General features: G+C 39.9%; 1 protein-coding gene across 2 annotated transcripts; it reads right to left on the bottom strand.

The window, feature by feature from the left end:
- Window positions 1–4252: 4252 nt before the first annotated feature.
- On the bottom strand, window positions 4253–26003 carry kcnk2b (potassium channel, subfamily K, member 2b; the record flags this gene model as incomplete). Of its 2 annotated transcripts, none has more annotated exons than XM_079214685.1 (6): window positions 25695–26003; window positions 17601–17718; window positions 13290–13450; window positions 10219–10405; window positions 8410–8552; window positions 4253–4609 (listed from the first exon to the last, which is right to left on the bottom strand). In XM_079214685.1, exons 1-6 carry the CDS (start codon window positions 25887–25889, stop codon window positions 4253–4255), a joined length of 1161 nt encoding a protein of 386 aa, XP_079070811.1. In that variant the 5' UTR covers window positions 25890–26003. The 2 variants fall into 2 exon arrangements, with proteins under 2 accessions (XP_079070811.1, XP_079070810.1); XM_079214684.1 differs by having other exon boundaries at window positions 10210–10405.
- Between the last annotated feature and the right edge of the window lie 345 nt (window positions 26004–26348).

Below are 26348 nucleotides of genomic sequence, written 5' to 3' on the forward strand. Positions count from 1 at the left end.
AATGTTAATGAATGTGTTTACATAAAAAATGAGGCTCATCTCTGCCGACATGAATGAATAGGTACATTCAACATGCTCGCACTGGGATATGGATGAAGCCACAGACTTAATTAAAAACTGTCACTCTGGGAAAAGAAGAAGATGCCCAAAGAAAATGCTGTGGGTGGAAATTAAATTTGTTTTGTCGAACCCCACTGCACTCGCACATTCACACGGTCATTCATGCACACAGACACAGACACACACAGGCACACATACAGACACAGACACACAGACACACACACAGACACACACACAGACACACACACACACACACACACACACACACACACACACACACACACACACACACACACATACTGTAAACAGTCATGCATGGGTATTCCTCACACGTGGCCTAGCATGGCCTGACATTATATAATGCTCCATCGAAAACACTCCTTGACTTTCTCAGCACTAACATCTCGCCTCTCAGTTGCTGTCAATCACATGCCTACTGGGAAAAATCAATAAGACAAATTCATGGGGCTTCATTTGAGCAGCTGCGCAAAGGTTCGGACTGCTGTCCCCCAGGCAGCTCAGCATTACTGTACTAGTAGAATTGCTTGCAGTGTATTGCACGTCAACACACGATTAAATGTTTGATAGCTTTTCAGAAACACAAGAACATCATGGTCATTTTTAGAAATCCGACCATGATCGAAAGAGTCTCCTGTCCTTAATATCTTATTTTCTTCACAATATCTTTGTGACTCCTCTTTGATGTGATTATCCATGACAGCTGACCTTACAGTCCAATCAGTCAGTGAACTCTCCCAGGATAACCATTTCAAGAAAACCAGGGTTTTTATAACAGAACCAGAGAACAGACTTGTATACTCATACTGTCCTGGACTGGGTTGCATCAGCTATTTTTAAATACATTGCTAACTTTGTGTGTAAAATGTGTTCTGATTTCATAGCAGACATCCATACGCATTTTATAACAGAAGAAACAAATGTGTTATCCATTATAAATTATCCATTGAGTCAAGGCTGATGGTGTTTGCTTTCTCACAGAAAAGTGTCACGTGACGGGGGAGAATTATGAAAGGACCTGTTGTGAGTGATAAGACCTGATCAGGTGGAGAACATTGGCGTCTGCTTCATTGTTTTCAAAGGTCACCGTTTCTGCCCGTCCACACTGAAACGCACACCGGAGTTTTTAAACTAAAATGGTGTCCGAGGAGTTTTCAAACGTTTCGTTTTTTGGGTTCGGGAGTAGTTTGGACAAGAGGCACAAATGTAGCAAAAGTTAGCGGAAACGTATTTGTGTGGATGTAGCCAAAAAATACCTGCTACTTGGGTTGGACCATAAACACTTAATGAGTGGAAACCGATATATATATATATATATATATATATATATATATATATATATATATATATATATATATATATATGGGAAAATGTGTTTTTGAATTAGTAGTGTGTCTAGGCAGTTTAAAATGAAATAATTAGATTATGCTATATTAGCTGGCATTGCTTGGTTATTTAGTCTAACTGTTTTGGCATTAAGTAGTTTTTAACTGACACACCAGATGGTGTGTTACACAGAACAGTCTGAGAAGCAGTCATTATGAACTGTTTAAAGAAAATACTTGGCAGGTGAATGGATGACCATCTGTCAATCTAACGTGCCAGGAGAAGCCTTTATAGATTTTGTTGCATTTCTTTCAATGAAGAAATACTCTCCATGTCTGATATAACTGATGCTATTCCACTATCTATGCCATTGTTGTTTTGAACAAACATCCGCCTCTCTGTGTCGTCTCACACACACCTGAGCCTCGACCGTAGCTATAGTAGCGGTTTTAGGATGCTGATCGGTCCGCAGCGCAGGGGTTCAGACACGATTGTGTTACTTGAAGCCTGACGAGGTTGATTCTCGCGTGATCTCGTAACATTGTGAGAATATAGCTGCCGCTGTTGGTTGAATAATTTGTAAAACGTGATTCCAAATCTTCCGTAGGCAGCCAAGTGTCGGGTCAGACGTGGTGACCATGCTATTTTTTCAACTAAATTGATAATTTGTTAGCCAGCTAATGTAATTGTTGTCAGTTAAATCAGTTAACTATTACACATGAGAAAATATTTAGTAAAGATCTTGTTTGTTTTGTTGAGCCTGTTTTAGTCTCGTGATGTACATATCTCCACCTAATCAAGTTAATTTACAAATAGACCACGTTTTTTAACTTACAAAGAGCTGTTGCAACGGGTTCCTCCAACAGAAAACATATTCCTTTCTACGTGATAACCCATACATTACAGACATTTTGTAAAGCAGATAGGCTTGGTTTGACACATATGTCATACTGTCGGTGTGCACACTGTATTGTAAATATATGTTAATGCTACAAACTGTAAATAGCACTATATATTGTATTGAAAATATTACAGCATATCCTGCTGTACGGAATAACGCCATGAAACAGATCATCCAAGACCTTTCAGCCTGGAAACACCAGCACATAAAATATCCTTCTATGTCACAAAAAGCAATCCATTCTCATCCTCATCCTGATTTTCAAAAGTGAGCCTCTTTAAAACACGGACAGAGGTGTATATTCTGCATCAAGAATGCAAGTGAGATACTAACCGTGCTATGATATTCCATTTTCATAATCTTTAATCAACACCAAATCGGCCAAAGAGAGGCATTCATGTATCTATTTCTATGTGATGCAGCTCATTTACCTCTAAAGTTTTGATAATTTAAAGGTATAAAGGATAATGGATCTCAGACAAATAAAGGGATCTCATCATAACAAGCTAAATAAATATTCCTGAACTTTGTAGGTAGTGTTGAGAGCTGCAACATAAAAGGCAGTATATGGTAAGGATGCAGTATGCTTCACAACCAGAGCTTTCATTGCTACAGTACCATACATGCTGGAATTTATTTCCAATTGAAAAATAAATACAGTGTTGATGCATCAAGCTTAATCAATTTCATTAAAAAGAAAACAGGAGGTTCAATTTCTAGAAATGACAGAAAGCACTTCTGATACCTTGATCACACCAAAGACCTGATTCTTCTGTGAGAAAAACAGGGTCTTACTCTGGTATACGGGAGAAGGAAGTCTGGTCAGTGAGTCTGGCACTGTGTGGTTAATGTACCTCTCAGCACATTAAGACGGGTAAGACATGGCTAGATCTCACTGGCAGACAACAGTGGTATTGAGCCAGTTATTAAGAAACAGTTTATCCATGCACACTGATTCCTCTTAAAAAGAGATAAATAGAAATGCCCGTGTCCTCTCCATCGATTGGCCTCTTCCTCATACTACCTTTACTGTGCTCACATTTAACTAGTAAGTGGACAGACAGAGCGTAGCTCAGTTCTTCATGCGTCACCATCCTCACATGTTCAGTGTGGTTTTCAGAAAGGCACAAGTGGGTTATTCCTTAGGGTGAAGAGCTGAATGTCAGTCATGGAGGAACAAAAGTGTCAACATTCATCTCTTTAGCGAGGACAGACTGACAGTCAAATGCAAGGCATATAAATTCATACTGGAAGAAGTGTAAAGTAAAAAGCCACATTCCTTTGTGTTAGCGCAGGACTGCTGCCTCAGTGTTCATTGTTGATTCAGAGTGTTTTTAGCAATATGGATCCTCTTTATCTGATGCAGATACCTGGGTAATTCAACAAGAGATGAGCACAGATACATTTATTGCTTTCTAAGTTTGATGAATGCATTTATTAATATGTGTTTACAGACTTGTTGTGGGTATTTGAAGAAGATGTCCGGTGCGTGGCTACCTCAATACGGGCTTTCATTTCCTTCCTGCTCATGAGATAAGTTTTTATTTAAATTCATGCCTTTGATACAATCATTTGTTCCAGTTTGGAGCGTGCCTCTGATTTGGCTCAATTGCTTTCACAGCTGTCGATCACATTGGCACATACACATTGAAGGGAAGGCGTCCTCCCCCATTGAATGAATTGAACCCGTGAGCGAGCACATCCTTAGATTTTATTTGAGTTTTAATCACGCACATTAAAGTACGCAGCTTGACGACTGATCTGCGTTTAAGTCACTCTCAAGGTTTTCCATCAATGATTGGCGCACAACCCACTTCATGAATGCATGTGGGTACCTTATCACAGAAGCTCAATCAATGAGCACAAAAGTGTCTATGTGTTTTAAAGCTCGGTCCGCTACCAGATGTATTTCACTCAATTCCCTGAATCTCAATTGTATGCTGCTCCTCATTTGAGATTTTCGATGATGGCGATTTCCCGCCGATCAGCGTAGTCTGGGCTGAGGCCGTTCAGGTAGAGGCTGCCATTCCTGGCCAGGCCCCCCGAGATGGGACTGAGGGAGAGAGTCAAGTTGGAGTAGGCCTCTCTGTCCTCACACAGGCTGGTGGACATTGCTCTCTTACCAGGGGTTAGTTCCTGGTTGAGGGCCGTGTTCATTCCCAGCTCAGAAGACAGCTTGCGCTTGATGGAAGCAGCACGTTGGAATTTGTCATAGATGTCAACGCTGAGTCGTCGCCGGGTCTCTTTGAACTCTGCCGACACGTTTGCTGTCCACTCTGCTGCGTGAGCTCGAAACTCCCCAACCTGCAGAGAGAGAGAGAGTGAATATTAATGTCTGCAGGTGATCAAGCACAACACATCTTACAGTACTGTAAAATGTACTATAATATCCAAACCTCTGCTAATTTGTTGTATATATTGAGCTTTGTTGTATATATTGAGTATTTTCATTCCGCTATTTGTTCTATGTAACAATCTATCTACCTACCTACCTACCTACCTACCTACCTACCTACCTACCTACCAGTGGCGGTGCGTCAATAGAGGGCACTAGGGCGCCGCCCCTCTTAAAATTTTGCGATGAAAAAAAGAAAAGAAGAAAAAAAAAAAAAAAAAAAATATATATATATATATATATATATATATATATATATATATATATACATATATATATATATATATATATACTGTCAAAAAACACTATGTACCACATAATTTAAATAAGAAATATACCGTGTTTACGCGCTAAATGTGTGTGGGAGACCGTAAGCCCCTGTCAACAACCACTTAAAACCAGTTAAATGTGACCAAATATAATATATCGCCGTTCATCGTCACTGAGGAAAGCCCCTCCCCTCTCGGGGCGCCGGACCAATGGAAGTCTATGGAAGCCAGCAAACATTTCAGGGGCGTTACGGCAATGACAGCTTCTCATTGGCGGATGAAACGAGAATCCTCGGGCGCACACAAGTGCGCCCCCAGCCAATGACATCGTTTCTTATTGCAACGTGGTTGGACTATTCGTCGAATCAGAGACCTTTATCATTCCCTCACAGCCCATACAGCTCCCACGTAGCTACGCGAGCAACACTTGCAGAGGCTTTGATTATGTCAGTATGGCGACTGAAAACTCTGTGGTATCTCTACGCGAAACACCTTTCAACCGACGGTCAGATGTTGACAAGAAGAGGCGGAAAGAGTTGGGACCCGAACGTCCGGATTTAAAACTTCAGCAGCAAAGCACTGGAGCTTCTCCTCAAGGCTATATGCTAACCGGAGCTGGTTAGCTGGATGCTAAGTGTGGAGCAAAGCAGTGGCTCTGCGCAGCAGAGGAAGCGCCGGGAGCATCAGGTGGCCTGATGGGACCGCGCTACCTTTTTAGTATCTACATACCGTGCAACTTTACAGAGTAGTGTAAAAAAAAAAGTATTTAAATCGGCTCAGGCACCGGAAGGAAGCACCGAAATCTGCGTTGCTTTTCGGTCCAGTAGGTACCGGACGTGTTGGAACCGGTGCCATACTGGCACCGGTTCTCGGTACCCAACCTTACACCTTACTGCAGGGTCCCCAGTTTAAATGTCTTTACAAGTAGTGGGGCCTACTCTGTCAAACACCCAATGTAAAATGTGATGTCTCTCTTTCTGAATCTATTCTGCTCTAAACCTCTTTCATGTGAGGGTGTGGGCACCTCTTTTATTCTGTAAACCTCTGAAACCCAACCCAATGTTTCTTAAACCATTCTGCTCTGAACCTCTCATGCCGAAGTTACAGTTTGTTGATAGTTGTTGTTGGTCAGTGTTGAGTACTGTGTTGTCTTGAAATGAAGCTTTGTTTTTTAGAATATTCTACTCAAAACCTCTTTTCTTCTCATTGTGGAGTGCTATTTAAACCGTGCCGCCCAACTGCGCCCCCCCCCCCCAAAAAAAAATCGCCACTGCTATCTATCTATCTATCTATCTATCTATCTAAACCCGTTACATTTTTAGCACACATGCTAAAGAAACATACTGGTGGGAGTTAGTGCAAGTAAATTGTCAAGACATGATTTTAAAGCCATGTCTGCCTGGAGATAAGAAACAACAGTGGTGTGTAGTAGAAAATAGAATATGCAGTTTGGGGGCTAAAATACTTGTATAGTCTTTTTAGATCGTTAACCATCAATAAACATATACATCATTGCATTCTTAATCCCAACCACAGAAATCTTCTCTCTCACTAAGAGCTCACAGCCTCCGCAGCTGCACCCCTAATTATGCCCTGGCTCCATGACTCCATATCGCCCCCGTTTTCTTATGTTATAGGATAAAGAAATAAGATGTGCATGTGGCTGGTTTATGCAAGAGATTGCGTTTGAGCATAAAAGTATGGTTATCTCCATCCTTTTTTACAAATAAATAATAGACCTGACATGAACAGAAAGGGTATCTTATTACTCAACTGCAGCCACTGGAACCGCACCAAATAATAAATCCAACGAGATGGGATTTTCTCCACAGGGTGCAGCCAGGATGGAAATGTATCACTCCAGATTGAAGAGTGAACCGTGAAATCAGGTGTTACTCCTAATCATTTGAATATGGCCAGTACGTTTGGGATGTGGCGGTGGAGACCAGGGGACCCGAAATTAGGTGTGATGCATGCTGGTGAAACCCATTTTAATGTAGCTACGGTCAGTTTTGTCAAGCTTTGGGAAAGTTATATGTACAATGGTAGTTTTGAGCTCGTAGACTTTTTAAGTTGAAGCAGAAAGCCTTTGGTGGATCTTGTTAGATTTAGTCAACCTCCAATGCATTATTACCATTCTGAATCTTGTCACTGTATCTTGTGCCAAAGTCAGGTTTTAACGCATTATTTGCTCTGTTTTAGTTTTTAGGATAGGATATATACTTTATTCATCCCCAAGGGGAAATCTGGTTGTGTCAGCAGCAATCAGTTACATATAAGACATTTAAGAAAATGAAATAATAAAAGTGCAAAAATGCAAAGTATATGAAGTGTGTAAATAAATATAGTATATACAGTGAAAGCGGTGCTACGGATGTTGATGACTCAATTGACGGAGGATCTGGCCAGGGGTGATTTATTATACAGTCTTATTGCAGTAGGCAGGAATGCTCTCCTTTATCATTCCTTGTGACAGCGATCGTTAGTATAATTTTATTGTACTAACTTGGAGAATATTCCTTAAAAGTTGTCAGTGTCACGCCGAGGCCATGCCCGCTGTTTCCCCCTGTGTTTCCCTCTCAATCTCTCGTGTGTGTGTGTGTGTGTGTGTGTGTGTGTGTGTGTGTGTGTGTGTGTGTGTGTGTGTGTGAGTGAGTATTGTGTATTCTGAGTTAATATTCATACTGCTATCACTTGCCTGTATTTACCTTGTCCAGGATCATCCTCTCTGGTTCCCCTGCCTGCCTCGCCCGCTCACTGCACACTCTGCCCTGCCTTGTTCTGCTCAGTCATCCACCATCGCCCTCTTGCCATTATCACCACCAATTATCTCTGACATAAAACCTTTTTACTTAATTTACTGCCATAGTCTGTGTCTGCATTTGGGTCTAAACTTACAGTCCGTGACAATCACTTGGGAACCAACAGCCAATTAATGCACATAAATCCAGTAAATCCAGCATTTATTCAGTAGAGCTTGTTGGTTTTTATTCTCATGTTTTATACTGATTTCATAAGGATTTACATTAACATCGCACAAAACAAACATGTTATGCTAATAGTTTGAGAAAAAGCTTTTTTCTCATATTTTCTTTCTTGTATCTTTAGTCCCTTTTTGAAGTCACTTTATCTATTTATTAAATTACAGTGACAAATTGTGGGACTCATGGGGGCAGACGGGGGCTGTTTCTTGAGAAGTAGTGCAATCAAACTCTTGCAATATTGTGGTCTTTGGCAAAAAACATTGTTTTATCTGGACAGTCGGATTTTGATTAATCAAAAACTAATGTAGCAGGCAAGCCTCCCAACATCTTCTCCACCTTTCTGTGAAAAACCTCTGAGATGAAAGTCAATGTTTCCTCCTTTACAGGAGAGAGGTTTCTTGCCTCCCACTTGTGTCCCCACTGGTGTTACATAACTCACAGCACATTGGCACATACCTCCTCTTTAGTTTTCTTAGAGATGACCCGGAACCAGTCTCCGATCATACTGAGCACAGCGGCAAAGTACGCCAGGCCCACCAGGATCCAGAACAAAACCACAGGCTTGTAGTAGTTCAGAAACTCTGGATTCTCCGACCCCCCTGCAGAACCAAAGATACAACAAGTGGGTTATACAAGTCTGTTACACAATCCTCGGTTACATGTGTTACTGAAATAAATCCTTCTGAGAGGAAGAACAAAAACAAGCAGGCTTGGCTGAAGAGTAAGTAGGCCTGATGCAGTCAGTGAGGTCAGGTGAGTCAAATAAAATATAATAAAATGAGTCTTTAGCTTTCCCACACGGATCATTTAATGAGCCGTAGTTGTAGAGAGCAGCCATGTTTCTCTGCTGTCGCGTTGCCTTTAGTTGCCCCTGAGCTTTGACTCACTCCTGAGTAGGGCCATTTTATTGGAGCATATATAATATAATGAGGGAGGCGATTGAGACTAATCAGTAAGAATAAAATGGCATATATTAAATTAAATATTCAGGAACTGTTATCGTTTCCTATAAATCCATGTGTGTCATTTTGGTGCTCTAATAATGAAAAATGGATATTGTTCATTGAGCAACAATGTAAAATCTTTACTTGGATCTAACAATATATATTGTATAAACAAACGAATACTGTAGATGCTTAAATACAACATAATAAATAAAGTGGATTTGTTCTATCTTGTGAAACCTCAATGATATAAAAAATTAGCTCCATTTAGTGTTTTCTTTTCTTTTATATTATTCTAAATATGTATTTTAAAAAATCTTTAAAAAGACTGAATGGCTATTCAGAAACAAAACATTAAACGTAATCAGTTACTTGGGAATGTCTTGATCAGGATGAAGTTAAAGGTTTTGACCACGAGTAGTAATACATATATTTGCAACATGTCTGATACGACACATGAGGTCCTACTAGATGCATGTTATATCAGCTGCATGTGCCTTCATTGGTAGTTTGTTACGTTACTTAATAATCCTTTATTAGTCCCACAGTGTTACATTTTCTCTGGAGCAGTGGGCTACCCAGGGATCAACTGGAAATTTACATTTTCTCTCCACTCTAGTATGCACTCAAGGACACTTCGACATGCAATCTATGGGAGAACGGGGATCAAACCGTGTGGTTTCAGGAGGACCACTTTCCCCATGAGCTACAGCCGCCCCACCAACAGGCTTACTTTAAGCCACCTGTGCCAGCTCCAGTTGGGAGTACAGTAATCTATAATCATTAGGCCCGCTCAGGGAAGTTTAATCGAGCAGCTAATTGTTTGTGATTTTTCCCATCCCGTTGTGTTTGTCAAGGCAGTCAAATCAAGTAAATACCATCTGCCAAACTACTGTTTAAAAGGTTTGGGGTGGGTTTCACATGGGATGGCTCTGATAAAAACTGTTTATGTCTGTAATGTATAGTATTCATTAAAGTGTTATTTGCCTAAGATTATTATGATTGTTGTTATGATATGTCACTTTAAAGTATAAGTGACAAAAAAAACAGTTTTAGTTTTCTTTTGGTAGTAGTGAGTATATACGTATATATCCGGTTCAACAGATGGGAGAACTAAACATATTGCAGGGATTTAGGTGCATTTAAAAAACTGTCACAACACATGTATCATAATGTGAAGGAGAGAATACAGAAGACGAAGGGGAGTCAGACTGGCTGACTATAAAATGAACTATAAACTATAAATACACTGATTCTAAACCTGACTTAAAAATAAAAGAAGGCCTCTAAATCCGAAAGAAAATCAAGCAACCTTTTTCACCGGCGACAAAGTCTCCAAAGCCAATTGTGGTGAGGGTGATGACGACAAAGTAGATGGACTCGAGCGTGCTCCAGCCCTCTATCTGCTTGAAGATGACGACCGGCAGAGCCACGAAGATGAGGCACCCGAACAGGATGAAGATCAGCGTGGAGATGACGCGGATCTTCGTCTGGCTGACTTTCCACTTCTGGTGGGAGATAATTGTTGATAGAGTGAATGGATGATTTCCACATACAGAAACAGGAAATACTCAGCAGGAAACCTGGCGAGTGCAGGTTGATGGTTTTGTGTTTCCATTCAATGTAATTAGTGGTGTAATATAATTTGCTACAGTTTTAGTCTCTAGGTATAAGCCATGTCTTGTGGACATGTGGCCCATTTCCCAATTTTTCATTGGCTCACTTCACAATATGATGAATCACTTCCTTCGACCTCCTTCTAGGAATACATTTGCCGTTTTCTAACATCTCAAATGTCAGTCTGCCAATATCATGTGACATAACTTTTGCTGTCAGATGGTACGCCCACCCGAGCTGTGGAGAGGTGACAAGTGACTTGACATGCCTCACATGTGCTGCAATATTGACAACTTATCAAATATTTCACATGCAGTCATAGTAGCAGCTACTGTAATGGATTCATTGCAGTTATAGCCTGTGCTATCACTACGAGAATTTACATTCCACAGCCCTTCTTTTGCATAACAGTTAGAACATCAGGTTATATTCGACATGCTGCTGTTTTCTCTGCTTCCTTATTACTTGAAGTGACTGCTTTCAGCTGCTTCCCAGTGCTCAGTGTTCTTTTCCCTTGCAGTTATGTAAGCCCACAGCACAGTGCCTCTGAGGGGAGCATGAAGAGCAGGCAGACCTCAGATTGCTCAGTCTGTGATGTCTAATGCACTCGCTGCACAAAGCAATGCACAGTACAGTGGCATACAGTTTGAAGAGACCAGTGAGCAAATTAGCTAAAGACAAAGTATTAACCATAATCACCTTTATTGATCAAGCATGTGTGCACACACAAGGAATATGACTCCAGTTTTTTGCATCTCTCTTTCTCTCATTGTACAAAGAAATAGAAATGACAGCGAGGGACAATGACATCAAGAAGAAAAGACTGTTGTGTATTCGAGTGGTTAATATATTCCGAAAGGATTTGTGAAGCCATTTCTCAGACAGCATCTTTACTGCCCAGCAGCTGCTTCAGTCCTTCTTTTTCCAGCAAGCTGCCAACCTGTTTCCTTCTCCCCAAGCCTCAGAGCCAGCAACGAATGAATAGTCATAATCAACCTGTTGCTCCCAAGTACCTGGTGTCTTGAAAAAATGCTGTGGTTTGTGCTTTTATACTGAAAACGGAAGAAAAAAAAACACAGTTTCCTATAAAATATGTTTATGTAATAGCTATAACAGCAGAAAGGTAAACAAAAGGCCATCAAGGCTATGTATTTTTCAACATAATTAGGGAGCAATGGTAATTTCCATGTCATAAATGTTGCTACTGATCAGTAAAATGATCACTGACAAAGTATTTAATTTATTTTCCTAAAATATCTGCTCTTGCAAAACAATATCTGCTCACAGCAGGAAAAGTATTATTTAAATGGTTTTGTTTTGGCACTCATGGCACTCGATTAATGTTCGGAACGTTGTGGGTTTGGTTGAATATTGAAAAAGTTAGTGCTTTTTTCACTTTGTGACTATCATATCCAAAACCAACAAAATGTAACCGTGGCTTTGTTGCCTAAACATCAGTTTCTCGATCCCCTGATCTGATGACAGCATGGCGTTGGGGGACAGCTGATTAAGATAACAACGTCCCCCGCTGGCAGTCTGAACTGTTTCAAATCACAGAGGATCCACCATGGAAAAATATTTCACCCTCCAGGTCCACCGTCCCATTAGGTAATGCTATTTGCTCGTTGCTATGACTTCCCAGCCAATATACTGCATAAGGGTGACCGAGTGCATCGACATTAACAGCTACTCACAACCTAATTAACTCTACACACCCGAGTAAAGAAAATGATGTGCTGTTTCTCTTCATCAAACAGCACATTTGGTATTTCTTCTCTTTTCTTGGCGTTCTGCTGTATCTTACATTACTGTAACTGTTGCTCACTTCAGGATAAAACCCCATAACTGATGATGCAATTATATTATACACCCCCACACATCTTCCCCATCGCTTTAACGATGTGCGTTAGTATACTTTTGGGGGGGAAGCACCTATTTTCCTTCTTTGTACTTAATTTAGCTATTCATTTAAAACCTGCAACTGGTTTATTAAAGAATATACTATATACTACTCTACAGTATTTTTCTTTGTCTGCTTTTACTTTTGTGAACCACTTTGTATTAGATTCATCCGTATGATTGCTGCACAGTCCATTTGTTAATTGCTGTGTTTATAAAAAGAACACGTGGTTCTCGTTCAAGTTAAAAACAAGTCCATTTGTATTGTCTGCGTCACACTTGACTAATGGTGCCGTCTAACTGCTGGCAGAACTGCTACCTGCATTTTTGCGTGCATGCGCACACTGTGTGTGTGCTTGTATATGGACATACGTCAATGTGTGACTTGCAATGTGGTAAATGACATTGATTTGTGTGATTTGTGTGCTGCTAGTTTATTCTGGCATGAGCAAGAAATACGATAGAAACTTTTGAAATATTGCTCTAAAAATACTATTATTTTCTGTTCTGGGTTTTAAACACTAAAACAAACAGGCTGCATTTTATATTGGTTTCAAAGCAAGTCTGTTGACATGGCAACCGAACAATCTGTAATCATTTCTTGCACAGCGTTGAGCACTGACTGCTGAAGTCTGATGGGGAAAAACAAACACATTCTGCACTGTTGACTGTGAGTTTTCAGCTGTATTGTTTTGGGGTGTTTATGTTGCACTTAGATATTTCACCTCTTTACAGCAACTGCTCGGGCGATATCATTTTACAGCTTGGATAATTAGGTCGTCTAACGTAAAATGGCTCACTGCACACACGTAAACAAACAAATGAGTGCAAATGATTCAGAGACAAAGACAAGCTCGTATAGAGGAAGGAGCTCACCACAATCATCTTTTCTACTTTGGCGATGCCCTTCCCAAAAATGGTCCCCAACTGGTCCCCGACACCAGCCAATAAGAATCCAAATAGGGGAATCCCAAGCAGAGCGTAGATTATGCAGAAGATCCGCCCGCCTTTTGTGTGAGGAGAGATGTTCCCAAATCCTGACAGAGAGGAGACACGGATAGTTCATTAGCTCATTCTTTTAAAATGTCACTTTAAATGAGCTCTCACACAGCATGATCCTGTGAGACGTATTTTAAAGTTTGTATGACACCTCTGGGGGTGTCATATTTCCTAACTGTTATGTGTTGATACGTTTTTATGGAAGTAAATACATTCTAAGGTAGAATTTGTACACTTTCCTATAAATAAAGATGTTGTTGTGAGCTTGTTCTATTTCAGAACTCTATGTGTTGCACCTCTCTGTTTAGAAGGTACACATTTTCTTCATGTCAATGATGTATTATAACATTTTGGAGCAAGGTTGTTTTCGCATAAACATGTTGATTTAACTGTTCTGTGTTCTAACTTGTTGCGCAGACATAGAGAGTACTTACAGAAAAAAAGATAGGAATGGGTTTTGGCTGTTTATTTATATTCTAAGAACTTTATATTTGTTATCAGTATGTATTTTTTGTTTGGCTTCCCTGGGAAACATGAAAGAACCAAACTGCTTTGTGCTTTAGTAGTAGTAAAGCCCTGAAAGACTTGGGAAGTGTGGTATATTTTCTATTTGTTGCATGTTCTGTATCTTTGAAGTGTACATAATGTTTCATCAAAACTGGCAGAAGGAGAAAACTTATTTTAAACTAAACTGTCTGGACAAGAACACTTTCCACAAAGCCTGACTGTGCTATGACATCACTGCAGACGGACGCAGCAGAAAAGCTTTGAGACATGTCAGTAGTGCGAAGTGGAAGTCGTGCTGAAGCTGACTCAGACTACAGTATATCCTCGAGCATATCGGACAAAAATTAAATGAACACCACAAATAAAGAGACATAGTACGTTGTACGTAGGTGTTCATATCTGCACACACACACACACACACACACACACACACACACACACACACACACACACACACACACACACACACACACACACACACACACACACGCACACACACACACACATTCTTGTTATTCTAAGGTCAATCACTGGTTCATTGCCTTTCATCTTCTCTCCAAACTCATCATCATCTGCTGTGAAAAGCAGATGGGGTTTTGAGAAGTCGGTATCTTGGGAAACGAAAACCTTTAAGACCCGTTCCTTATTCAAAGTTGACTCTACACGTCCAACAATGTGACTTTCATTATTTAAAGTTTCATAATGGGTCTGCATAATGAACTACATCCACTTCTCCGTTATTGATGCAGTCTTCTGTCTCAGGATACGAGCTGCAGGGCACCCTCTAATTACTTTCTACTCACAATGAAGTGGGGTGTTCCTAAATGTGAGAAAAAATGGGCAATCAAGTCTCACCAATTTCATGATTAGAGCAATGGGAGACAGGGTGCCCGATTCGTTTTTAACACCTCTGGGTGGCCCTGCAGAACAAACGAGACACAGCAGCTCCTTAATTTGAAGCTGAACTCACTTTTATTCTTGTTTATATTCTCACCTTATATTTGAATGATTTCACAAAAGCAGAGGTGAAAAGCAATTTCTGCTTCGCAAGCTCAAGGGTTAAAGTGGCAAGCACTAGAATAAAAAAAATCATGGCTTTCAGAGAAAATACACCTTCCTTTTATTCAAATAGAATAAAATAGCAAAGCACTAACACTTAGTGTTAAAATAGCAAAACTAACACTTTCTGATCATGTTTCTAATACAGGATTTAAAGTACAGGTGAAACACCTACTTCAGTTAAATACGAATAAGTAGTTAAATTAGTTTCACACTTGACTTCAACATTGCAGCATGAATAATACATTAAACTTAAGATGTCCCCCTTATAATGAGCTAAAGCCTTGAAATGGACAAACTCATTTATCATTATGGTCCTAAGTCAGTGCATTTGTGACACGATTGACTCGGTTATGTAATAATCACATGCAGTTAGGTGTCACACTCTGTCTCTTACAGGAACGAATGCAATTGCAATGAAAGCGTAATGATTTTCTTCATAAGTGATGGGAAGAGTGAAAATGTCAGCACAACATTTTACTGATTTACTTTATTAGCTTCTGACAAAGACATACGTGTTGCTTTTGTGGTTTTGTGGATAATTTAATTGTGAAACAGGACATTGCTATTTGAACTTGACATGCCAATAGCAACAGCTCTATTAAAGTAAACTCTATGGTCTGATATTGAACTCAAATCGATTTCTCCCAACCTCTTCCTCCTCATCACGCCGCTTTTAACCAATCATGTGAAAACCAGAACTGTGAAAGGCTTTGCAATGGCGGTACAATACATTGTCATTGTTAGCATATACATTGTTAGCCAGTTATGAGATTACATCACTCTCTCTTTTCAAAGATTCTGCTTAGATATCTGGAGCTCTTGATATAATACATGTATTCTGTCAGGGCTTCTGGACGATACTTAAATGTAACAAAAGAATTAAAGACTGACAGACGCTCAATTTCAAACATTCTTGCCAAAGATACAGTGACATGGTAAGTACTTTAAAAGGACACTCAACCAGTGGCTTCAAAGTGATCTGTCTTTAAAAGGTAGAACTTTAATTAGAAAAGTAGAGAGCATTTCATAGGCTTATAGGCTTGAAACCTGGCATGTTTTAAGTATATTTTATTTAATATTCATGTTTCTACTGCCTCTCGTTTGTGATGTTCTCTTCTCCCCTGTTTCTTGTTGGTTCTTTGGTTATTCTCCCTCTCTCTCTCTCTCTCTCTCTCTCTCTCTCTCTCTCTCTCTCTCTCTCTCTCTCTCTCTCTCTGAGTTTGTTTGTCTGGGTGTTGACTCTCCATTACACTCCTGCTGCCAATCAACCTGCACACCTCCACTCCCTCCACTCATCACCCCCCCACCAGTCAGCCCCCATTGCTCCACTGCAGCCCTGGCTCCAGCTTCTCTTGCTCCATCTTGGCATGATGTCAAAATACACTCATTGAACTGTTCCCTTGCCTCAATACTGCCATCCAATTAAAGATCTCTGTGTGATTAAATCAATATGTGGATATGGATTATTGCTCATCCACCTCCAGCTGGTAAAGCCAGAAGAATAGAAGAAACTGCATTGTCACTTTTCCTTTCGGGACTTTTTGTAGAACATCAAGGCTGATCACTGACACAGAAACACAGTGGCTTTCGGAATAGCTTCTGGAATAGCTTCTTCTTCTCAGCCACATTTTGTACTATGCAGGAAAAAATATGATGATTGCGTACAGAGAGCACAGCAATTATGTGCTGTTTACACTAACACGCATCAAAGATAATACATGCAAAACACCACCGTAGAGTGAGGTTTCTGCAGTAAAATCTATGGAAACTAAAGTACTCTACCAAGTACCTTCACCTCACCACAACCTTTTCTAGATGTTAGAGTTTTCAAAAACCGTGCCTCGCACCTGAGTGAAAACCAGAAAGTCAACATATTCACTAAGGCGAGCAAAGGGAAAACCCACAGTGCGGCTTTTACTCTTCACACTGTTACGTTTAATGTGATACAAAAGCACACATATTTTCCAACCAGAGGGCAGAAAGTTGCTTTAACACTTGTAACATGAATGAGCTTCAGCAAGATCCTGGAGACGTGAAATAAAGCTCAACAGCTGGCCGAACAGGCGCGCACGTGTGTGTGCGTGTGTGTGGTTTTGGTTAACTGATTCGTTAGGTCTTTACAGCTGGAGGTGACAGAGAGTGTTTCAGGCTAATACAGTTGACATCTCCTACACTTTATAGTGATTATATAGACCTCATGTTGTTGTTTTGCATTGCTAGTATAAAAACATTTGTTCTTTTGTTGCTGATGAATTTACTTTTTTGACACTGCATACATGTGGGCTGCATGCCAGCGTGGTCAATACGTTTTTGCAATTTTGGTGACTAGTAGACTGAAAGGAATGGTACAATGAAGTGTAATCTAAAAAAAGCAGCTGAAGCAGCTTTGTGTCAGAAAGTGTAAATTTGCAAAGCAAGTGCAATTTCATGCTAAAATGAACATCAAAATTGCACCGTGCCTCTGACAGCTTTGTGTCAAATACAGTGCTTATGAAGCCAAAAAACGTTTCAACATGAAAAGTGAATATCTTTACATTGCTTTAGCATTGTCAAAGCATTGCATACAAAGATAACATAAAAGGACTGAGTTGTGTAAGAGTGAGAAAGTACGCATCTTACCGATAGTGGTGATAACAGTCCCAGCAAAGAAAAAGGAGGAGCTGATATCCCAGAGGCTCGTCTGATTGGATGCATTTCCTGAAGGGTTCACACCTGCTCGGACTGCTGAAACCACTTGCTGGAGTGGAAAGTAAAAGAAAAAGAAAAAGTTAGCACGCAATGCAAAATCTCCCAGTGCGAGTAGGGTACGAGGTGAGCTGAGGAACAGAGGAAAATTAGCGGTGTGCATCAATTTTCTAGCCATATAAACAATAAACCAAAACCTATTTAAGGGTTGTGACAAACAATAAGAAGCATCTGTCACCTTCATAAATGCAGGGTAACATTTGAAACACATGCTCTCTTTATACTAAAGTGCAAAGTCTGTCACAGTTATAGTTCAAATAAGTTGTTGTCCTTAGGGTTTGTCATTAGTGCTTATGAAAAGAATAATGTGTGCATACTCTTATACAAACATTTACAAACACATGATTTACACATTCTCAAAATAGTTCTACAAATACAATTACTACAGTTACACAACAGTGTTTTTAATTCTCTAAAATCCCTTAATTATACATTAATTGCTGAACTTCTTTACTACACTCATTTTATCCCATATATAATTATAGATCATAGATCATAAATCATATTTAAATATATTATATATGTTTGATTTTGATTAGCCCTGTGACTGGCTAGGATGCTGGGTCCATATTATGGTTGTAAATCTTGCCCAGGTGATTGGTTGATTATGTGTATATGTGGAGAGCTCTGGTGTGACACGAATCCCAGCTGAGTGTGACAAGCCTTTACACAGCAGCCGGTTGTGCAAGAAACAGAACAGTTTTCTCACTTACTGCTGTACTTGCATGACAGGAGACGAGAGGGGAGCAGCCTCCAGCTGGAGGGAAACACATCACTGCACTACTTTTCACACCCACGAGCACAAACATAGACCAGTGTGAGGAGCAGTGAAGTGCAGAGCGACATGCTGAACGATGTGAATCCACACTACAGAAATAGTGGGTCGGTAACATATAAATGGATAAACAGTGGGTTCATATGCACAAACCTAATAAGTCTGGCTTACTACATACAGTTGTAACTACTGAGGATTACTGCCAAAGCCAAGATCAAAAACAACTAAAGTGCATTCATTTGGGGGGGGTAATTTGTAAAAACAACAACAGCCTTTTATACAACCTATGTTGTATTTTCCCACTTTGAGAAAGCCACTCATGGAAGCTAATATCAAGGTTAAGGTTAACTGTAGCAGCTCTGACCTGCTCTTCATTGGTTTGGACAAGTTTACACTCCAGTGACCTAAACATTACCCAAGCGTACCATTTGTCAAAAATCTCTGGTTACAAGCCTGCTCTCTTGTAATATTAATAGTGAAAACATGGCTTTTGTCTGGGACATTCAGCCATTTATCAGTCTCTGCCCAGAACGTCATACCCATCAACCGTGCATCAGTGATATTGGTGACAAGAGGTGCTGCAAACAGCCCAAAGGCTTTTAAAAGACGATAGCCAACCCAGCCACAGCATGTTCAACCTGCTGCCGCCTGGCAAGAGACACAGAAGTATCAGCTGCTGCATCACCAGACTTCAGAGCAGCAGACAGTTGTTTTACAACCTTCTATATATATATATATATATATATATATATATATATATATATATATATATATATATATATATATATATATATATATTTGTTTTTGATTTTGTTTTTCTTATGGAGCAAAATAGGAATACAAAATGCATGTTGTTGCACAAACCTATATTGTCCAATGACTATAAATAACAATAACCTTGTATGTCGCCATCAATCATATTCAAGACCCCTTTTTTAAGGGTCAGCTGGAATCCTTTAGTATGCCAGAGATGTTTAGCTTCATTAGCTAGCTAGCTACAGCTGATGAAATCTATCGGCAACAGTTGTCATCACTAATTAAAACCTGCTTATCTGCAGTGAACTGAAATCAAGGACCAATTTAAACTTACACTTTAAATAGGACTGCCCGCCCATTATTATTTCAAACTGCATACCTGTTGTGCTAGAATGGAAAGTATAACTCTTATGACTATAAAAGAGGCTTACCTCCGAAGGCTTGATCAAACTTATCTCACTAGGCTTTTAAAAACAGAATCAGTTCACTGTAGTGAGACAAAATATTTCTTGGCCCAAGTGGCTTCTCAAGATACAGAGTAATTACTAAGAAAAAAGTCAGAGAAAAGCTTTGAGACCTTCTGGGAATAACAGCCACTGCCACAGAGCCAATGCTAATAAATCACAGAGGAACACTTTATGGAATTTAGCTTTTATTCCAATGTGTAAAAATGGGATTTTTGCCAATCAATAGTAGCAAAGATGATTTAAAAATTAGTGTGTGGCACATGGCAACTTTAATAAATGTAGGACTCGTACCAGGGAGGGAGTACCTTTTTTTGATGATCTCCATTATTTGTATTTTACATCAATACTCCTTCAGGAACAGAGCAGTAATGCTACAATACTCATGTGCAGCTCACAGTCCTACTGAAGCAGCACAGTCAGCTATCCCTGCGCATGCACACACAGTTTAGGGTCACTGCATTGTCAGGGTGATGCGATTAATCTTCCTTAGTGAAACTGAGAGAGCTTTCATTGGCCTACGAGTGTAATAAGGCAGTAAAGACAGAGCTGAAGTGAATAAATAATGGATAGGAGAGTGAGGGAACAACAGGCACTAACGTAACGACACAAGAGTTAACACTGGAGGGTTGAGAGATGGGCTGAAGTTGACGAACACAGCTTAGGGTTGGTTCACTTAAATAACAAAAGAGCAGATTCATATTGGATGATGTTGCACTTGTTAGGTGCCGATGAAGAAAATAGTGTTCCCTATCAATTGCGAGATGGGAAGTAAGGGTGTGTGGTTTCCATCCAGTCAAAGACCTGAAACTATCCTTCATCTATTTATGAACTAAAGCTACAATCTTTTTTGAACCATAACCACACCATGCATAGATATTGTAAAATGTCAGAAGTGTTGCAGATTTGTCATCAACATTATTGCATGGTGAGAGTTTCAACTAACACGTATCTGAGTTTTATTACCTGTTTTTTTAAATATCTTTCACATCAATAAAATATAGATCAAAGCACATTTATAGTAGTTTGTGGTGCTTAAAAAAAAGAAAGATTGAAAGATCTCTCTGCCAATAGTTTTCATTGGGATTATTTCTTTGATGGAGAGTATTTGTAATCAAACTCAACAAAGAAAACTAAAACTATTGGTATGGATGAATACCAATGGGGGGAAAGTGAAACAAATATTTTATTTTAAAAACAGATCAAAGGACTGTGTGTAGCCCAAAAGCATGAATTATGCGTCTGTGTTGATACAGGTAAAGTCTTTGTGTGACCGTAGGTCTCAACAAAACATAGATAGAGGTTTGTTTACTCTGCCACGACAGTGAGATTACTTTTCTTTCATTTTCTATACAGTGTGTTTTTCTTAACATGACACAGCTTCCTCATGAATATATTTGCTATACATCCAAGTAAAGAAGAAACACAAACACATGTGTCTGAACCAGCTGGGTGAAGCTTAATTCCATGCACCTCCATATAAAAGGTGACTTGTTGGGAGGAACTCACAGAGAATAATCATCTGACTCTGCAGGTCCCCTCAGAGCATTTCAGCTCATGGTTTTGGTTTTTCAGCTTGCAACTGTTCTCTCATTGTCGCAGACAGTTGTTTTCAGCCCAACAGTCATTTCAGTCAAATCCTTTGATGTACACAGCCTTGCCACGACAGGCAGTCAAAATGAGTGACAAGCTAGTAAATATATAGAGAGCATTAGCTGCTAAAGAGCCTGATATTTCCCTCTGGAGTTGGTTCAACTGTATAAAGCAATAGGCTCCTGTAATATATGAAAATTGTATTCCCAGTTTGTTTCTTTGCTCCTTAGTGGGAACGAAACCCCAAACTAAACTAAAAAAACTACAAAAAACAATGGATGCATTTTTTAATTGCACTTGTGTGGAAACATTTCAAAGTAGCCTAACCTATGAGAAAAAACATCCATGCAGAGTGAGAAAAAACAGAAGGCAAATTGTGTTCAACTCATGTATTCACAAATGTATTCACGGACAAAATAAACAACATAATGCACAAAAGGGAATTCATCAAAAGTTCAGTGTTGTTGTTTTTTAATCTCTTCTATCTCTATATCATTTCTAAATTCAACAAAAGAGATGGTTCAAAGATACGTCCACTGTGCTTCTAAAAACATAATTTAACAAATCAAACAATCAGATTGGCTTGGCTCAGGCAGCCCCTTTGTTTCCCAGCTAAAGCGGCCACATTAATTCACTGTCTTGACAAACCAACAGTGACCATGGGAAATGATAAGGCCGGATAATGTGAGTACCACACTGGCTGTCTCCCACCTGAGCCAAACAGCTAGGAGAGATTGAATCGTCTGAGCTTTTTGACATCACTCACTTTTTTAATTACTCCCTCTGAGAGCACATCTCTCAATTCTCTTCTGACTGGCTTTTGATCAGGGGGAGCCTGCAAAGGTGTGTGTGTGTGTGTGTGTGTGTGTGTGTGTGTGTGTGTGTGTGTGTGTGTGTGTGTGTGTGTGTGTGTACATAATTCAGTAAAATGAGTTAAGAAGAGGGAGAGTTGTCGAACGGTTGTCTATTAAAAGCACAGATAGTAAGACTGTGTTATGTATATACTGTAACAACTGGCACATAATTAGCCTTATAGCATTCGGGAAATATTAAAGTGATCTTAAATGCTTCCTACAGGCAAATTACCCAGCCAATAATGAATTCAGTTCATTTTGTAGTTTGTTTCTGAGGTCCAGGACGAAGTAATTTGGTTATTTTTAATCTACACTGAGCACAGACTGATTCAGTCGAAAGGCCAGTGACAAAGGGAGTCATACTTTGCCTAAAAACAAACGCAATAGGCTGAAACAACATTTTTGGGGACAGAGGACAGTTTACCCTCAATTGAATTTTGGCTTTTCAGAGACTGAAGCCCTAGAGGGATTTTGAACGCTAGAAAGGGGTCATAGAGTAAAGGAGACACGGTTGTTAGCAAAGGTAAGTTATAGCCCAATGCTAAAACTAAAGGGCATACACTATTGTTCATCAGTTTTTTTGAAGGTCCAGTAGGATTTAGGGGGATGTGGCACACATTAAATATAATAATAAAGTATGTTTTCCTTAGCGTACAGTATAATCACCTGAAAACAAGAATCGTTACTGCATATTGAGTTATTATAACTATGTACGCATGTTTCTACAATAGCTTGAAACAGACAAGTCAAACACTGGCTCTGGAGAGAGAGAGACATTCACGTCAGCCAGCGTACTTCTACTTGCTCTGCAAACGAAAGACGTTTCAGTTGGTTGCAGTCTGCAACCTCACCTCAAGATGCCGCCGACACACTTGACCTTTAAAAGAAATCTGATTGAATATGGCAGTGCTAACATGCTGGTGCTTAACAGGACTAATGTTTTCCATGTTCACCAACTTAGTTTGGCATTTTAGCATGCTAACGCTTGCTAACCAGCACTAAGCAGCTTACTTTTATTTCATGAATATAATTTATGTTAGTAGTCCATTTTTATTTCATGCTGACTATGACTGTAATCATAGCTTTTAATTGTATCATATTCCATTTTCATAATTTGGTCTCAAGTCGTGTTTTTAAATTGCTTAATTGTTTGTCTTTTGTGTTGTTTTCATGGTCCACACTTTCTTATCTTTGACTTGTCGTGCATCTTCATTATTTCTAACGATATCTGCGAGGTCAAACGTTTTCACCTCTAGCCAAAAGCAACAGTTATGACGACTGTGTTATGCCAAATACAGGGCTGCCAAGTGGACAATCCTGTCTCCTAAAAATTACGTTCCCCCAGAACTAATACACATTCCCAATTACGTTTGATCAGAAACGTATCTCCTCCCTGATTATGTTTGTGTTTGACATATTACACATACGTTGATTGTACACGTATAGGTTGATTAAACACGTATGTTGATTATACACGTATTTTTGTTTTATAGTTTTTATGTTTGTGTTTGACGTATTACAAATATGTTTATAATCGTTTGTTTGTGTTATTGTTTTCTTGCTTTATTTAAGCATATTTTAATTTTTAAACTGCGGAGAAAAAAGAAAAGAGGGGCGGGATGAGGCCAGTGACAGCCAGCCAGTGACAGCCGGCCAGCCTGGGCCGGGCACCGGCCGCTCCGGGAGCCCGAGAGTCGGCCGCACCGGGAGGCGAGTGGTCACATCAAGTGCAGAATCTGACGTGAAAAATATTCAAACGGGCGGAAGGAGTCACGGGACCCAACATCTGGTTTTCAAAATACAAACTGATATGAATGTGTTCAGAACATTTCTGACCACATCCAAACATCTTAACTGTAATGGTCTTACAAAAATATTGTAATAAGTCAAACACAACGTACTGTTGGATGTGTTGGATATTTTTCACGTCAGATTCTGCACTTGATGTGACCACAGAGATCCGAGTGTCTGCTGATGATCGCAGTGGTTTACTGCACTAGATGGAGTTTATCACACACTTTGGGCTGCATTCACAAACAACCCGACTCAGAGAAGACCGGAGCCGGCGCGAAGGAGGCTCTTACTGCCGGCCTGACGGTGACGCCAAGCGTCTGAAGACCGAGCCCCGGTGCCCCGGTGCTCCGGTGCTCCGGTGCGGCCGGTCCTCCCGGTGCGGCCGGCGCCCGGCCCAGGCCGGCCGGCTGTCAATGGCCGGCTGTCACCGGCCTCACCCCGCCCCTCTTTTCTTTTTTCTCCGCAGAGTTTGAAAATTAAAAACAATGACACAAACACACGATTATAAACGTATTTGTAATACGTCAAACACAAGCATAAAAACAATAAAACAAAAATACGTGTATAATCAACATACGTGTTTAATCAACCTATACGTGTATAATCAACGTATGTGTAATATGTCAAACACAAACATAATCAGGGAGGAGATAGGTTTCTGATCAAACGTAATTGGGAATGCGTATTAGTTCTGGGGGAACGTAATTTTTAGGAGACAGGGTTGAAGTGGAAGGACAAATTAAAATTAAAATTTTGCATATTAGAAACTACACTGTTCTGCCATGAGAAAAACGTCTTGAAAGTCAACGTGACAAAATCACAAACACAGACTTGCTTATTAATGAAAATTCCTTCCAATGTTTACAACAGTAATATCATGGTGTATATTTAGTCCTAAAAGGAAATGTTTTCAAGGAAGTGGTCCTCCTGTTCTCATGAGTTGATTCAAATGCACACACTCAAACAATGCCAAATATGGTCTTAAACTCAAGTTTTTCTCGTTATTTAAAAACATTTTTGGAGGGAAACGTAAGAATAGATCTTCTGCAGTAAAACTTATAAACACATCTTCCCATATGTAAACGTCAAAATGTGTTATCTGTATACCTTTAGAATAACATCTGATCATTTTTCTGTGCCTTAAAAAACAAAACAAATCTCTGTTGAAAGCAAATCAATTTGATGATGTCACACTGGTTATGGTTTGGTTCACTTGAGGCACAAACATAACTACGTAAGCTTCAGGGAAACCTCACGGTTTGGCTTAAAATTGCTACTTAAGGCCCTAGAAGATGTTTATCTTCAGGGCTTTCTGACAGAAAGGGGTTATTTTAACCCCAAACATGATTGTTTCCTACTAAGTAGGTTTGTTGCCTCAACCAAAGGAGATGTCTGGCAGAAAGAAAAACTTCTCCCATGGTGACAAAAGTTGAAGCGCATGCGCAGGTTAGGGAAGGATCACGGTCGTGCTGAACGGTCAAATCAACAGGGATCTCTCTTCCATTCAAAGTGTCCATTCCTCTCTTAAATATCCTCAAGTGAAAGCTCTGGCGGTGTTTATTCCAAATTATTGTGTCCATAATTCCCAAATTCTCAAGCAAACAGCATAAAACTGCCAAATACAGTAATAATAATAATCAATAATTGTAATAGATTTTGTCGGTCATGACCAGGTCCTGCAGAAGAGAAAATATTGTCAATATTAATAGATTCATAAATTGCTTCCACCTACCTTCACCAAGTCCTCCAGCTCAGAGGAGTTCACGCAGGCGTGCATGGCCAAGAATTCCAGTTTTTGGGCCAGAATTGCGAGCTTCTGGGAGCTTTCCTCAGGCTGCTCCAGCGCCTTGAACACCGTCGCCCCAATAATGAGGTAGACTACCACCAAGAAGAAGATGGCTGACACAGTTTTCCACCTCATGACCATAGTCCGTGTGTCGCACTCGTCCTCTGGAGTGTTCAGCACCACTGAATTGACCGAGAATGACAGGCGAGGTTTGGAGTTGTGGGCGGCAGACTTTGGGTCAAGAAGGTCAGGTGCGGCCACTGTGATGATGGAAGTGATGAATGTGGATCAATTTATTTCCATTACAAGAGGCTCCCCGTGGGCTACTCTGTTTTTCTATCTATATGCCTGTCGATCTGTTAGCTAAAGACATACACAGGTTACAATATGTACCACCTGGTTCATACAATGCAAGTGTATGGCTGCAACAAACAATCATTTTCATCCTCGATGAATTAATTGATTAATCGTTTGGCGGATATAAATGTGAAATGTGTTAGCAAAGAAAAGAAAGCAGCAAATCATCGAAGATGATGGAACTAGATAAAGTTTAACATGCAACCGAAAAAAGGTCATAGACACTGAATTGATTATCAAAAT

Source organism: Taurulus bubalis (assembly GCF_910589615.1).
Source record: "Taurulus bubalis genome assembly, chromosome: 3".
NCBI classification, from domain to species: Eukaryota; Metazoa; Chordata; class Actinopteri; order Perciformes; family Cottidae; genus Taurulus; species Taurulus bubalis.